Below are 15,320 nucleotides of genomic sequence, written 5' to 3' on the forward strand. Positions count from 1 at the left end.
CAAAGGCAGCCACTCATGTGGAATGACTCGACTTTGGATGACCATGGCAGGCCACTTGGAGTGTCATAATTACATGTTTCCTCTTTGGGGACCGCTTCTTATAATATAGAAATACATGGATTTCACTAAAAAAAAGTGTATATGTGTGTATGTGTGAGAGAGAGAGAGAAGTTTTCAATGCCCATGTTAGGATAAAATACGCAAAGTACACTCGACAAGATGTATTTTTGCTACAAGTAGACAGGCTAAAGCATTTGATACTGTACAATGGGATTTTATCTCGCAGACCATGCAATGTTTGGGATTTCGAGAAAAAATGCAGAAGGTTATATATTGGTTGTACTCTGATAGTAAAGTTGTGTGCATCTTGTTTGGGGATACTTTTTATCAGTGGACTCTCCATCGTTCAATACACCAGGGATGCCCTCTTAGTGTCATCTTGCTCTATGCAATAGCCTATGCTTGGATATATAGATCATCGTGTGGCTGTTGATGCCTTGCATGGTTTGGAGATTCATGGAAGAAAGTCCATGGCTACACAAGTTTATGCCGATGATTCCTTCTTCACTCCTAAGAATATTAAGAAGGGTCTTTCACAATTCATGCGTGCTTTATCCTTGTACGGATTGGCTACTTGTTTGCCGATGAATATAAGCTTCTTCCTTTGCATGCTAAAGACCGGCATCATCTTTTGTGGCCTGGGGAAGTATTTTGCCCAATCCGCTTGTTCATCATCCTGGTCATCCGGTCACGAACCCCAATCTATCTGCACACTGGTTTAGGGGCAAGTACGACATCTGATTGAACTTCTCGCTCTTCTCTAAACAGATCACTACCACCCCACAATCACACCCACATCTATCATTGGGAAAAGGAATCTGAAAGGTGGCTCTGTGACCATTGGCTACCTTCAGTTCCCGGCCTGTCAATCCTAGCCACTCCTCCATTATCTCTATATTTTTACAGTCAACATGAGGTCGAAGAGAACTAGAGTCCGCCACTCGTCTCTTATCACCGCAAAGTTTAAGCCCCAGAAAATAGGTGGATGAAGCTATCCACTTCTCCCCTTTTGGGAGCTACAAGATCAGTAATGAGATCTCTAGGATAAGAGGGTAACCTCTGGTATCTCCATGTCGTCCTAGGGCCACCCTAGGCACTAGAACTTAGGTGGAAGTGACTAGTTTGGGCGAGGCTTGCATCCTACAAGCTAAAAGAACGGGGCTGAGTAGTGTAGAAAGAAAGGATGCAGTGGTAGCGAGGGTAATAGCTAGGACAATAGGACCAAGAAAGGAGGGATTTTGGCACTAGTGCTAAAGCTATCGCCTAATCTTATGTTGGCAGAACCTGCATTGTGTCCTGAGACACCACCTCCCTCTTTGAATACATCGGCCAGCCAGGATGAGGACCTCCGGTTTGCGAAGAGGTCTCTAGTTGAGGTCCCATCCTCACCTACTGTCATTTGCGAGCCTGTCTCCCCTTATTCTTTGATGCACGCTTGCCAACTTTCTTGCCCTCCATTCTAGTCCAAAGCTCTCCAAAGGAACGACCCAAGGGATTTGCAACTGAGGCATTTGTGGCTCTCGATTGGGTGGGAGGCAGGTCTTTCCTCCCTTGCCCTCTTGCTGATGGGTCATGGGCCCTAGAGGTGACAGGAGGGATGGCTCAAGGGCGTAGGTAGGCCCTGGTGAGGTGGCTCATCTGTCTATAGCGTAATCACTACCCCGATCGACATAAAACATCAACCCGCTATCTGAAGACACCCAAAAGTACTCTCTCATAGGGTATCTGGGTCATCTACAATCAACCACACCTTCAAGATTTCGTCACCTAAGAGTACCAAGGCTGCTATGGATGATGTCTCAAGTATAGTGCGAAAATACCCTCGATAGAGGACAAACTAGATCCGCATTTCTTGGGGAGGGCTAGGAAGTGCAACGTAATGGGATATCACGATGCGTGATGCATCGTGCCCATGTCATCCATTGTGGAACCGTGGTACCAAGGGATGAAGAAACCAAATGAGATCCAAGGTAAAAACTGGGCTTGCTCCACTTAAGACTTGAGTGGTATCCTAGGATCTAAGGAGTAGAAAAACCCCCCTTTGATGGATGGTGACTTCTTGGATGTGGTCACCTTCCAGTACTAAAATTTCATGGAGCCAATCCCAAACTTGTTGTCACGTGGGAATAAGGTCAACAATGCACCCCACCACCACTTAATCTTGAAGGAAGAGAATAGCTTTCTGTACCTATCTAGGGAGAGGCAGATCTCAATGGTTGAGGGTGCTGACATGTGAATCCCCCTTGGCCAGACCAAAAGGTCACCATCTGAATCGTTACCCCTTTGTCAAATTGAACTGCTGCATACTAGCAAGAGAGAGAAGAGTGAAAAAGAAAAAGGAAAAGGGGGGGGGGAGTGGTAGACCCCCCAAGAAAAAAATTGTCGGCTAGCAAAAGCTATTTGCATGCTGAAGGGTGTGGCGGAATGAAAAAATCAAGTGGAAGGGGTTCAAGGGCACTCACCTTGTGAGAAGGTGGGGGCAGTGTAGCAAGAAGACTGGAAAGAAGACGAAAGGGGACGAACTATGTGATAACCCTTACACTGATGAAAGAGTGCTCAAGGAAGCATTAAGGGCTTCTCTTTACCAATCAGATTGGGGTGATAAGTTTAGTATGTGAACATAGTAGTTTTTGAATGGTCCATCCAAAGATTCCCTTTGCAATGTCCCCTTTGATGTCAAGCTTAATCGGAAGGCCAAGAATGAAATTATCGTCAAAGAGGCTAAGGTGCACTAGTGAATCCCTAAAAGTAAGCAAGTAATAAGCACAAGGATCCACGAAGTTTATACCTTGGGATCCAGCCCAAACTTGAAAATTTATTGTCCAACGCTCAATTGAGCATTCAATTTGAGATTGAGCATGGCATGATTGGCTTTAAGTTAATCAAAAAATGTCCTTGGTTTCAAACTAATCAACCCATAAAAGATGTTATCAGCCAGGATCGTCTCACAATTCTGATGTAGTCAAAATATGATGGGATCACGATATCTTGGTTTCGACCCAGTGGAGGCAGATAGGCAGATATAAGGAAATCTTTTCGCTCTTCATCAGATTTCCCGGGCTTCCCTAGGTTTACCATCGACTTCTTTCTGTTATTGGGGAGCATTTTGGCGCAGTTGCTGAGATCCCACCCCTCCCTAGGTTGCCATTGACTGCAGTAGAGGCAACCAAGGCTGACGGGGTACCTAGAGTTAGGGTCCTCTGTAAGGATCCTAACCTCAAGATGGATCATGTTATGATCCAGCGCCCGGATGGTTCCTTTTTTCGCCAGAGAGTAGAGATTTCAGGCAGACAGGACCAGTGCAAGATATGCAAGACCATTGGACACTTTGCCAGGGATTGCCCCAGGAAGAAGAAAAGGCCCAAGAAGCCTTCTGGTACAGCTACCGCCGCATGGCCTCAACAGGGGGGACAGGGGGGTGGTACAGGTCCAGCACTTGCTCCTCGGCCTCGACAGAGGGGTGGTACAGGTCCAGCACCTACTCCTTGACCTTCGCATGGCGGTCCTCCTCAAGATGGTGGTGGTACAGATCCAGCACGTGCTCCTCGGCCTCGACAAGGGGGTGGTACAGGTCCATCACCTGCTTCTCGACCCCCATCTACCTCAGGGGCATGCGACGCTCTCCAGTGGGTTCCGGCACGTGTGCAGATCCCTCCTTTAGTTCACGAGGGTACATTAGTGGACTCTGCTTCACCTCGAGCTGTCCCTCCAGTCTCACCTCGCACAGTCCGAGACACTGAAGCTTCGACCTCCTCCCCGGTTGCAGCTTCTTCCTTAGATCCAGCGGTGCCAGACGCACTTCTTGAGGCAGTAGAGGTCTCCGCGGCTGGGCAAACACAGGATAGAGAGCAGTCCTCACTTCCTCCCTTGGATAGGGGGAAGGGGATGGTTTACACTATTGATCCTCTTCCCTCAGAAGGGATCCTTCGCACTCTGGTGTCTAGCTTGCTTCACTGGAACTCACCAGCCTGTGTCAATGGGCACACATGTGCAGCCAGCATAAATCCTTCAATAATCTTGTAGAAATATTGGTGGAACTCCTGGAGTATAGCCTTCCTGACTGGCAGCAATCTCTTGAAGACAATGTGCTCATAGTGCAGAGCCAGCACAAGGAGCACTACGTGAGGAGGGGACGAACACCAAGGAGCATGTAAGGCACGCGAGCAGCCCTGTGGGTAAGCACGGGTGACACAGGCCGGGGGGGGCAGGACTTGTGGGGAGGAAGAGTAACAGTACCACAGGGGAGGAGTGCAAGGGGAAGGAGTGCAGGTGGAGGAGCAGCGGGGCAAGAGGAGGAGCAAGCAACAATATGGGACAGAGGGACAGGTGTCAGGGTAAAGGGAAGGAGTTCCTCACTGGAGCAGCACAGGTAGGATAACCTCCCATCATACTGATACACTTTTGACACCATTCAATCGAGATATTAGTCTCCCCTGATTCAAAGATATATGTTATACACGAAAATCATTGTTTCTTTTCTAGTAGCCTCTGTCCTAAGCTACATGTACCGTCAAGAATTTAAATGAAGCCTGATTCCTATCATTTTCATCTATTGTCAACTTTGTGGCTATTAGAGTAGCTCATGCTCTATATGCATAAGTCAAATATACAAATACAAACTGTCAATATTTATACTTTTAAAACAGTCAAGCATATAACTTTGTGCTAAAAATTTATCTTGAGAATGTTTTATTCTCAGTTACAACTCCACATATATTCTTCAATGAACAAAGAAGGCACACATTTTTTTTCCCTAACTTTGTATTGCCACATCAATGTAAACCAGGAAGGATGTCAACTCAGGAAGACAAGTAAAAGCTATAAAAACAATATATTTCAGAGCATGTCAAAGAAAAAGATTGGCCATGTCTTTGATCTATGGAAGCAGTACACAGGACTGTCCTTATTTTATAAGTAAGTTTTGGGCATTTCACTCATTCTGGAATTGTCTTGATTCTTTCTATACATCCACCACCTGAGCATCACAATTACAGCGTGAAAATTATTTGAAAGATCTTAGTACTTATGGAAAATAACCTGTGCTGTAGGAGAGCAGTGACTAAATTGGCAAAAAAGCGCTTGAGTACATGCTTTAAAGCTTGGAGAGACAAAGCTTTTCACATAGAGAATTGTACAAGAAAAATATTGAGACGCAAACTAGCTTTGGTGTTTGCAGCATGGGCTAAAAGACTTAAGGACGCAGAAAAGAAGAAAGAAATAATATCAAAAATGGACAGAAAACGGTTGCTATGGTACTTCAATGGATTTATGCATGGATGTAAGGATAGACAATGGAGACAATGCTTTGGGAAAAAAATCGTCAAGAAAGAGCTTGGTCGGAGATTGAAAATGGCCTTTCAGGCTTGGCTCTGCTATATGCAGGTAAAATAGTATGGCATATAGGCATGATAATTCAGATGCACTGGTCTGCTCTAAATTGTAAATAAGGCATTAAAAAACATGTACCCATGATCTATCCCAACAAACAAGTACAAGGGTACAATTGCAAAAGTGCAATTAAGGGAATTCCTTGGGAATATAGGACATTACTTCAGTTTTTTCTTTCTCTGCCTTGGATATTTTCATGGACCTTTGTAGGGAGGTCTTCTCTAAGGTTCTTTGTGCTACATATGTATGCTAAAGGTCCATGCAAATATCCAAGGCAGAGAAAGAAAGGACTGAACTAATGTCCTATATTCCCAAGGAGTTCCCTTAATTGCACTCTTGCAATTATACCCTTGTACTTCTTAGTTGGGATAGATCATGGGTACATGTAATTAAAAGGATGTAGAAACAATTGGGAAGAAGCTATTAACATGGCGAATCATGCTCCTCATCACTGTAGGCCGTATGAATTTATCTTGAACCAAGTCTTGCTAGCTATTAACATGGAGAATCATACTTTCAAGCGTATGAATTTGTCTTGAACCAAGTCTTGCTGGCTACAATGCTGTCTGTAGCTTGTTGCTGGACCTTTGACCCTGACATTATACATAGACTCAAAATCTTATACAGATATTCCCCATAGTTTTAGTATAGTTAACAAGATATTAGAGGCCCATTGGCATGGGTACTCTCGCTCTAGTGAATTTCCTCCAAGGATTCATCCTTCGAAACAATTTCAAAAAAACTAACACATATTACTCATTATAAATTTACATTAATAGGGTGGGGTGGCCAAATAAAGAAAACTCCAATCACGTATAAGATTCACAAAGGACAACCCAAAAAATCCCTGAAAAGCTATATCAAGGGTAAGAATGAATAGAGCCACGTCCCAATTTTAGAAATATTAAGAAAGAATCAACGGGACATCATGCTATACTTTGTGGATAGAAAGAAGATGTCAAAAGTCCCAACTCTCTAATTTCTTTTACATGGCACTCAATGTCTCCATCCTATTTCAAGGTGAACCTAAAAGGGTGGTTCTCTAAGTCATAGTTACCACGGAATGGCGTTCTGCCTTCTTGGAATGCCGGAACGCCGGTCCGAAGCTGCAGGCGTGCCCGGAACGGGCGAAACACAAGCGGAACGTGTCTATCAGGCGGAACGTTTCGGAACGTGCCGGAACGTAGGGCGAAACGCCCGTTCCGGGCGTTCTAGCCTGTGTGCTCCTACGCGACGGCGGCGGCGGCGGTTAGATAAGCTGCTGTGACTGTTTTTTGGCTCGTTTGCTGAGCCTGCTGCCTTCCTCCTTTGTTGTCCCTGTTGCCTGAGTCCTCTTGGCTGCCCCCCTGGCTGCCCCACACTCTCCCTACCTTGGCTGCCCCCTTGGCTGACATGTCATATGACGTGGCGTTCCCCGACGTTCTCGATCTGCTCCCGTTCCCGTTCCCGCTCCTGTTCTAGCATCCAACGTTCCTGTTCCACGGTAACTATGGTTCTCTTACCTATCTTTAGGTGCGACATGATACTGTCATCATCAAATTGATTGTTTGGTGGAGTGAGAGAGATCTAGATGGACTCCATGGAACCAGCATTTGGAAATGTCAATGGGAGCTCACTTTACTTGGGATCCAATTTCTATGATCACAATATTATGATCTGAATTTCCTTGCCATGGATGAGTACAATTCCTGTGACCGGACTGCTGCTCCTCCCCCTCTAGCTGCCCTCTTCCCTCAGCCCCTCCCCCTCAGCCCCTCCCTCTCTCAGACCTCCCTTCCCCTGCCTCCCTTCCCCCTCTCAGCCCTCCCTTCCCCGCCTCCCTCTCCCGGCCTCTCCCTCCCCGCCTCCTCTCCCCCTCTACCCGCCTCCCTCCTCCCCCTCTCCCTGCCTCCTACCCCCCTCCCGTCTCGTCCTCTCAGCCCTCCCCCCTCTCTGCCTCCTCCCTCCTCTCCACCTCCCCCCTCTCCGCCTCCTCCCTCCCCGCCTCCTCTCCCCCTTCCACCTCCCTCCTCTCCGCATCCTCCTCCCGGCTGCCTTCTCCTCCCGGCAGCCCCTCCCCACCTCCTCCCTCCCCGCCTCCTCCTCCCCGCTGCCTCCTCCCTCCCGGAAGCCCTCCCTCGCCTCCTCCCTCCCCGCCTCCTCCTCCCAGCTGCCTTCTTCTTCCTGGCATCCTTCCCTCTCATCCTCCTCCTCATCCTCCCTCTCTTCCTTCTCCTCCTCCTCCTCTCCTCAGTCCCTCCTCCCTCCCATCCTCAGCCCCCCTCCTCCTCAGCCCACCCTCCTCCTTCCTTCCCGGGCAGCTTAGTGTGGAAGGAACTTCTTCCTGTTTGAGTCGGCCTCACTCATCTTGATGGGCAATGGCTCTGCCTTCAGCCAATCTCCGTCCACTCCCTCCGGCCGACGAAAACATTGATTTTTTTCAAAAGACGAGTTGTAGCAGCTTAAGAAAGACGCTGAGCAAGAGAGTTCGACATCACTCTTTGCTCGCATCCATGGGTGCTACCCTTCTAGATTACACGAAGGGACCGGATGCTCCGCTCTACCTGGAGACCTCTTAGGGCACCTCACAGATGTTCATCTGCTTGGGCGAGGATTCTTCCAAGTTGTTTTTGACTCCTTGGAGGTAGCAGGTATAGTGCTTCAAGCTAGTCCGTTAGCACTGAGCTCCAGGAGGATTTTTTTGACCCCTTTGGTTTGATCTTGTCGAGGAGGATAGCTGGACGACGTCACTCTTTATCAGATTTCCCAGCCTTCCTCAGGTGTACCATCGACTTTTGCATTCCATTGGAGCCGCCTTTGGGATGATTACCGAGATCCCCCCTCTCCCTTCCACAGAAGCAGAGGCAGTCAAGTCGGATGGGGTACCGCGTGTTAGGGTCATTGTCTCTGATCCTCATATCTCAAATGACCACTTTATGCTTCAATGTCCAAATGGCTCCTTCATAGAGAGTCGAGATTGCAGGGACAGTGTAGGATTTGCAGGACCCTTGGGCACTTTGCCAAAGATTGCCCAAAGAAAAGAAAGAAGAAAAGACCTAATAGGTTCACGAGTGTGCCTCATAGATCCACCCTAACTGGACCTCCCTCACGACCAGCTCCTTATCCTACCTCTTCCTGTGCTGCTGGACCTTCGACTTCACAGCTAGGAAAGAGAGGGTTTCTTGCAAGGGGATTGTGAAGATTTGATCTAAGTCCTTCTCTTCCATACAAACAGGAGACCTCTTGTGCTTTATGGCATATAGAAGCCGTTTGTGATCCTCTCTCTGCTCCTTGATCTGTACGTCACGGGTGAAAATTTCTCCTAAAGAGGAGGCAAAGTAAATATCCAGCATATCATTTTCTAGTAGTGAAGGACAATCAGCCGCAAATGGTAACTTACCCCCCGCAAAAATGACTTCACCAGGTCGCGTATCAAGTGGGTCCTGCTCAGCATTCTCCATCGTCTCATCAGGTGTCACTCGTCAAGATACCCAGGGAGGTGTCCTCGCGTCAGCAGTGGTTCCCAAAGTGAGATTCAAATCCAGGAGTCTGCGTTGCTCTGATACCTCTCCAGCATGAGAATCCAAGGCAGAGGTCACTGCACCCATAACTACTAAAGGTTGTCCATCTTGTGCCGAGAAGGACATATGCGTGCCTGTACAACCCACGAGATGATCGGGTCAGTGAAGGTCATGACTATAGGGGAGGTGAGGACTGATGTCATGCCCTGGGTGAGAGCTGAGGAGGGCTGAGGAGTGACCTTGAGAACGTCATCGTGGAAACCTGACTCCGCCTCAAGAGAAATGGATGGAAAGGCACCAGAGGCTGGCCCGAGAGGGGTTGTCCCAAAGAAGTGTCATGGATATGGCGGAGTAGTGAGAGAAGCAACAAAGGCGGGAGAGGGAGATGCAACAAAGACTAAAGATTTTGGGGCCGAAGTGGCTGCCAGTGATGCTTGTGGGGAAGAGGCTGATGTGAAGAGGGGAACAACAGTAGACCAGAGTGGACCAAGATGAGAAGAGGAAGTATGGGAAGGAGGTGGTAGAAGACGAGGTGTTGCAGCCTGCCCACTGATGCAATAGGTAGGTGAGATGAGGTCCACAAGTACAGGTGTGTGTACCTCTACATGTGCGATTGCATACAATCGCCCAGAATGTGGAATAGAAGAGCAATACGTATAGTGTGCGATTGCTTACAGTCGCCCTAAATGTGGAATAGAAGAGTGATGTGAAATCGTATTGAGTGATAGCAAAGAGGGCATTCAAAGCAAGACGGATACCCTTGGTGATGTAGTAATGCCCTAGTGCCCAGTAGAACTGAGTAAAGAAGTAGCGAGTGATAATTGCCTCTTTGCTATACCCTTCGAGAACCTTTTAACAATCATAACCCCTCCGATTGGGTTTGCATTGGAAAAGGAATGAATGAAGTTGTGGCGAATCGTCGGAAGGAGGTTAAATAGGGAGAGCAAGGAGTCCCATGTACTGAGAGACCAGAGTTGGTGTTAGAAGATGCCTCGAGCCCAGGAACTCAAAAGGGTCCGTAGTGGGGTCATATGATTTGATGAAGTCTGTGCACAGATCGATGTCTATGGGAGGGAAGATGACCTTGTTGAACTCAGTCAAGCAGAGGGTTTGGATCTCCTGAGATGTTAACACCAAAGGGATTCTGAGATTGGGATCCAGAAGAGGTTTGAACATTACTCGGACGTTCGAGGGAGAAGAGGTGGTTTTAGAAGAGCTCTGAGCTTCTGTTGGTCCACTCGACCCCTTAGAGTGAGGTTTGTGAACAGAGGGAGTGTAATCCAAGCCCCCATGGTCTAAAGAAGAGTCACTGGAGCTCTGAGAGTGCGGAAAGACCTCCCGCTGTCCAGATCGTGGTGGCTCACCATCTGAGATGATAGTAACTTCTGGGCCAAGATGAGTATGCTCCACCTTCTGTACTGAGTCCCTGAGTTTCTGGAGGCACCACTGATGAAGTGGCCACTGTTGTAGACTCAGTAACCATCGTTTGCACTGTAGAGGCTGCCTGGGACATCATGGTGGTATAGAAAGGGGCAAAAAGCTTATCTCTAGGCAAACGTGGCTTATATTTGCGCCTTTTCACGAGCGTGAAGTATCGCAGCAAACAAGGAGAACCAAGGTGATGAGGTCAAAAAAGGGCCAGGGCGAACTGAGCAAGTGAGGAGGGGAGCTGATGGCGAACCAAGGAAATTTAAGCAAGAGAGGAGGGAGGCTGATGGTGAATTACTGAGCAAGTGAGGAGGGGAGCTGATGACGAAGCAAGGAGAAGAGGAGAGAAGCTGATGGCAAATTATTGAGCAAGTGAGGAGGGGAGCTGATGGTGAAGCAAGGAGAACCGGTGTAGGTGAAGAAGAGGCCTCGATGGCAAAGCAAGGTGAGTGTTGAGAAGGAGATATGGATGACGGAGGCGATCAAGGGTGGTGATTTGGAGCAGAGAGCAAGGAGGGATGGCCAAAGGGGAAGGGGAGTCCCTTGATTGCGACAACAAAAGGGGTGAATCCGTGTTGAAAAACAGATTGCGTAGGTAGGGGGGGGGGGGTGATTTATAAGCAAGAGGAGTAGGTGCAGGGGGTGAGGAGGGGAAGCTAGGGTAGTAGCCAGGGGGGGACGATTTGCAAGCATGGAGGATTGTAGAGTAGGGGGTGGCGATTTGCAGGAAGAGGGGAAGATTTGCAGAGCAAGGGGGGAGGAGTGATTTGCAAGTAGGGGTGATCGTGAAGCAAATTGCAATGGCAAGGAGGGGGTGAATTGCAGCAGGTAAAAGGGCTAGATGGCGCAGGTGGGGGAAGAAGATGGCACAAGTGAAGGGGCAGATTTCGTAAGTGAGAGGGGGGGTAGATTTGCACCAGAATAGGGGGCAAAGTTGCAGCCAAGGGGGGCACGATTTGCAAGCAGGAGGAGGATTTACCATAGGCAGCAAGGGAAAGAGAGGGGCTGCACACCAACCTTGGGAGATGATTGGGTGGACAGCCCTCGATGGATTTTCACATCAGCCCCTCTCAGATCTCCTTCCTCTCCTCTCATGACTGCCATCCTGAAAGCTTGGGGGAGCTTCAGGAACACTCTTCGAAGGATTCCACCTTCTACCGTCGAAGAGATTAATAGGCAGCCGATCATTTGGAATGATAGTATTCTTGATGAGCATGCCAAACCACTGGGCACTTCCCATTACATGCAGTGGTCTAAATGGGAGAGAGGCCCCGCCTACACAGTAGGCATTTGGAAATCTTTTATCAGGCTACCTGTGGATCAGAGACTGCAGTCCGTGAGTCACCTCAGAGGGGTAGCATGCAGGATTTAGCAGATAGATGCAGCCATCCTGGTGGAATGGATAGTTGAGCTGCCTATTACTTCCACCACTTGGATGGGGGCTTTTTCGAGGACATCAGTTCCTTTACAGGTGATCGCTCTCCGAGGTCTCGGGGAAGACACACTAGTCTTTGATGTTGAGGATGGAGGTTTACTTTCTACATCCAGGGATGGCATTCTTCTTGAGGTTGCCTTTCAGCCTGTTAGGATTGCTGGTTTTGCGGACCTTGGAGCGGGCTTGCAGTGGTACTTAGACCCCGACCCTCTGCTCTTGGCCTTGGGATCCTGGAGGTTGTGGTTATATGGAGGTGCACCTATCAGGTGCTTGCAGTGGGACCCAGGAGAGTGGGAATGGATAGATCATGGGCACCGAGAGAGGGGGATTCCCTTCTTTCGTTTCACGGTTGGTAATGCCAAGAGATATCAGCTGAACAGTAGGGGTTTGGATTCCCTCCAGAGCCCCCCATTGGGAAAGCTTCTTCATCACCACAGACTTGCGTAGAAATTTCTGGAGGAGGCTCTAGAAATCCCTCAGAAATAGAAAGATTACTCTTTTCTTTTGGCTTTCTATTCATGGAGGGATTGCAGTGAACCTGTGGAGATCACGATTTGGGGCTGATCCCACTTGTCCTCGATGCCATTCTGCAGAGGAGTCAGTGCGACATTGCCTTTGGGACTGCAGTCAGGCGAGGAATGTTTGGAAAGGGGTTGCTCGGATACTCAGCATCTTTCACACTTCCCCTTTCTTCATGACTTGGGGCTCGGTCGCATGGTTATCTCTTACCGGTCCCCAGGTGTTTTATGAGGGTGAGTCTTCTTCTTGGGCACTCTCGGTCCGCCGGCAGGTGATAGAGCCCTGCTCTCTACAGGATGTACCACTTACTCCCTTCAGAGCTTCTCATGTTTCAGTGGACACCTCTTGCGAGATTTTGGCTAGCATTTCCTCTTGGCACATTTGGAGAGCCAGATGTACTGAGGCCTTGGATGGCACCTAGATACACCCATTACAGGTGTTCACGGGTATTTGGTCTAACACGGTTCACACTTTGATAGCCATATGGGCTAGCATGCAGGGCCCGTCACGGGCAGCATCTTTTAGAAGGACTATATTTCTTCGAGTTTGGAGAGGTTCTCCCTTTTTCTCGGAGGTTTCTACCGGATTGAGATGGCACTATCAGCCTCAATCCTTTCTTTTTGGCTCTTGAGCTTTTCGTGCATTGCATGATGTATCCCGTATGGAGCTTGCTCTAACGGTTTTTCTTTAATACTTAATAGAAGTCTCTTTTTGCAAAAAAAAAAAAAAAGAGAGGGGCTGCAATCAGTGGGGGAGGGTGGTGAAAAGTAGCAGTGGTTGGCCAAAAATAGCAATTGAAAGAGACGCTGTGCAGCATGGGCAGGTAGAAGATGAGCGCCAAGAGGAGGGTGGCCAAAAAAAGCAAGATGGCCAAAAAAAAGCCAGTTAATTTATTTGCCGGCAAAATTTGAAATTTTGAATTTAGATTGCGAGGGAAGGCTGGAAAAAAGAGGGAAGGGAGGTGACCAAGGGAGACAAAGGGTTGACAAGGGGGTGACAGAGGGGTGACAAAGGGGTGACAGAGGAGTGACAAAGGAGTGACAAAGGGGTGACAAAGGAGTGACAAAGTGGTGATAGAGGAGTGAAAGAGGAGTGACAACGAAGTGACAAGGAGTAAACAAGGGGTGACAAAGGGGTGACAGAGGGGGCACCTAGGGGTGACAAAGAGGTGAATAAGGGGTGACAAGGGTGTGAACAAGTGTTGACAAAGGGGTGACAAAGGCATGAACAAACAAGGGAGAATAAGGAGTGACAAAGGGGTGAACATGGGTGAACAATGAGTAACCTAGGTGTGAACAAGGGGTGAACAAGGGGTGACAGAGGGGTGAACATGGGTGAACAAGGAGTGAATTGTTAGGAAATGGAGTCAATTTAAGTGACTTTTAGTGTGCTTCTATTGAGTTTTAGAGTAGTACTATACTACTTTATATCCTAGAGTGCCACGTGTCACTATGGGACTTATCCCATATACATTTGACACTTAGAGTGTGTGTGTGCCTATCCGGAGTCCATTTGACTCAATGCGGAAAGAAAGTATTCATTGGAGTGCCATCTTTGACACTCCACTTGCTTTACGGGAACCGGTTAGGGCATATAATCTCATGAAATTGGGAATCAGATACATCAATGACGTGGTAGATGATAATGGCCATATTTTATCTTTTCCTCAGGCCTCTGCCATTTATGCATTGGGAATGCACCACAAGTTGATATGGAAGAGAATTGCTGATCTCTTGCATCCTTTCCTTCCTATTCCCCCTGTGGCTGACACAGACAGGCTTATGGATTGGAAATTGTACCCCACTGCTACATGCTCTCGTCCCATTCCTCTGTCTGTTTTGACCTCCATCAAAGTCTACAATGTTACGCTCTAGCCGAGGTAGCATGACCTCGGAAGAATCAGTCGACATTTCCCTTATAGGATCTATCTTTGTAATATATGTGCTTTCGCTTTATGTAAATGATCGGGAGGGATTAATGTCAAGGTCCTAGGTGAGGGCTGATAGCACCGGACTAGATAGATCTGAGACCAGGGGCCTAGTGCAAAGAAGTTGCCTAGGGGCAAGGAATTAAATGCATCCCAAGAGAGGGGTGAAATGTTGCATTAGAAAGGCCCTATATGGATGACATGTGGCATCTAGATCTATCTAGGGAATTGGGGTCTGTCAAGGCTTGAGAGAGAATGAAGAATTGGGATTTACGTGATTTCGAAATGGTTCTCTCGCTTATGCTTGAAGTTTTGGCAGTTTGGCTGGGTGGACAAGAGAGGTGCTACTCCCAAAGCATAAACCTTCTCTCCTCGCTTTTTCCCTTTGTTCCGGGTTCAAGGGAGACTTAGACCAAGCCCGGGCTGCCATTGGAGTTACTTTTCTCTTCACTCCAATGGTGGTACTTGGTTTAGGAGTTTCAGCCGGTCTCGCCTGCTTGGCTTGACCACTCGGCTGCGAACCACTCCCTTTACTAGTCCACTTCTTCTTAAACCCAGATTTCTTCGGATACCCATACTGGGTTCCGACCTGTGCAAACCCACTTGGCTTGCTGCCCTTGGCATCCTCGTAGTTCAAGGCTATAGCTATTGCATCATCTAGTGTGTTCGCGTACTTAGCCCGAACTTCCATTTTTATTCGGTCATTCAATCCAAATATGAAATCTTTCACTTGGATTGATTGAGGCAGGGGTTCGTCAACCTTCATTACACTCTCTCGAAACTTATCAGTGTATTCTGCCACTGATAAATTTCTCTGACGCAGGTTCCTATATTGATCCCAAGCTCGGGATGCCTCGTCAGGAGGTAAGAAGTGTTTCCTGAACTCTCTTTTAAACCCCTCCCAGGTAGTGGATGCTATGCCATCCTTTTGTTGTTTAATCCACCACCGATCCGCTGCCTCACTAAACATGTGGGTGGCCTCGCGGATCTTTTTGATGTCATTTCTGATCTCACAAATGGCGAACGCCTCGTCCCATTTGTGTAGCCAGGTCTCAATGACATC

General features: G+C 48.0%; 1 protein-coding gene across 1 annotated transcript in view; it reads left to right on the plus strand.

Moving 5' to 3' along the window:
• The window catches only part of LOC147881227 (uncharacterized), a 70,519-nt gene that overhangs the window by 15,117 nt on the left and 40,082 nt on the right, over nt 1–15,320 (plus strand). The window contains exons 6-7 of the mRNA XM_087402357.1: nt 4,847–4,974; nt 5,109–5,442. Coding sequence (XP_087258483.1) covers nt 4,847–4,974; nt 5,109–5,442 — 462 coding nt within the window. The remainder of the gene's footprint in view (nt 1–4,846; nt 4,975–5,108; nt 5,443–15,320) is intronic.

This window comes from Dipteris shenzhenensis, chromosome 31 (genome assembly GCF_047967505.1).
Source record: "Dipteris shenzhenensis isolate YYH24624 ecotype China chromosome 31, Dip_SZ_1.0, whole genome shotgun sequence".
NCBI lineage: Eukaryota > Viridiplantae > Streptophyta > Polypodiopsida > Gleicheniales > Dipteridaceae > Dipteris > Dipteris shenzhenensis.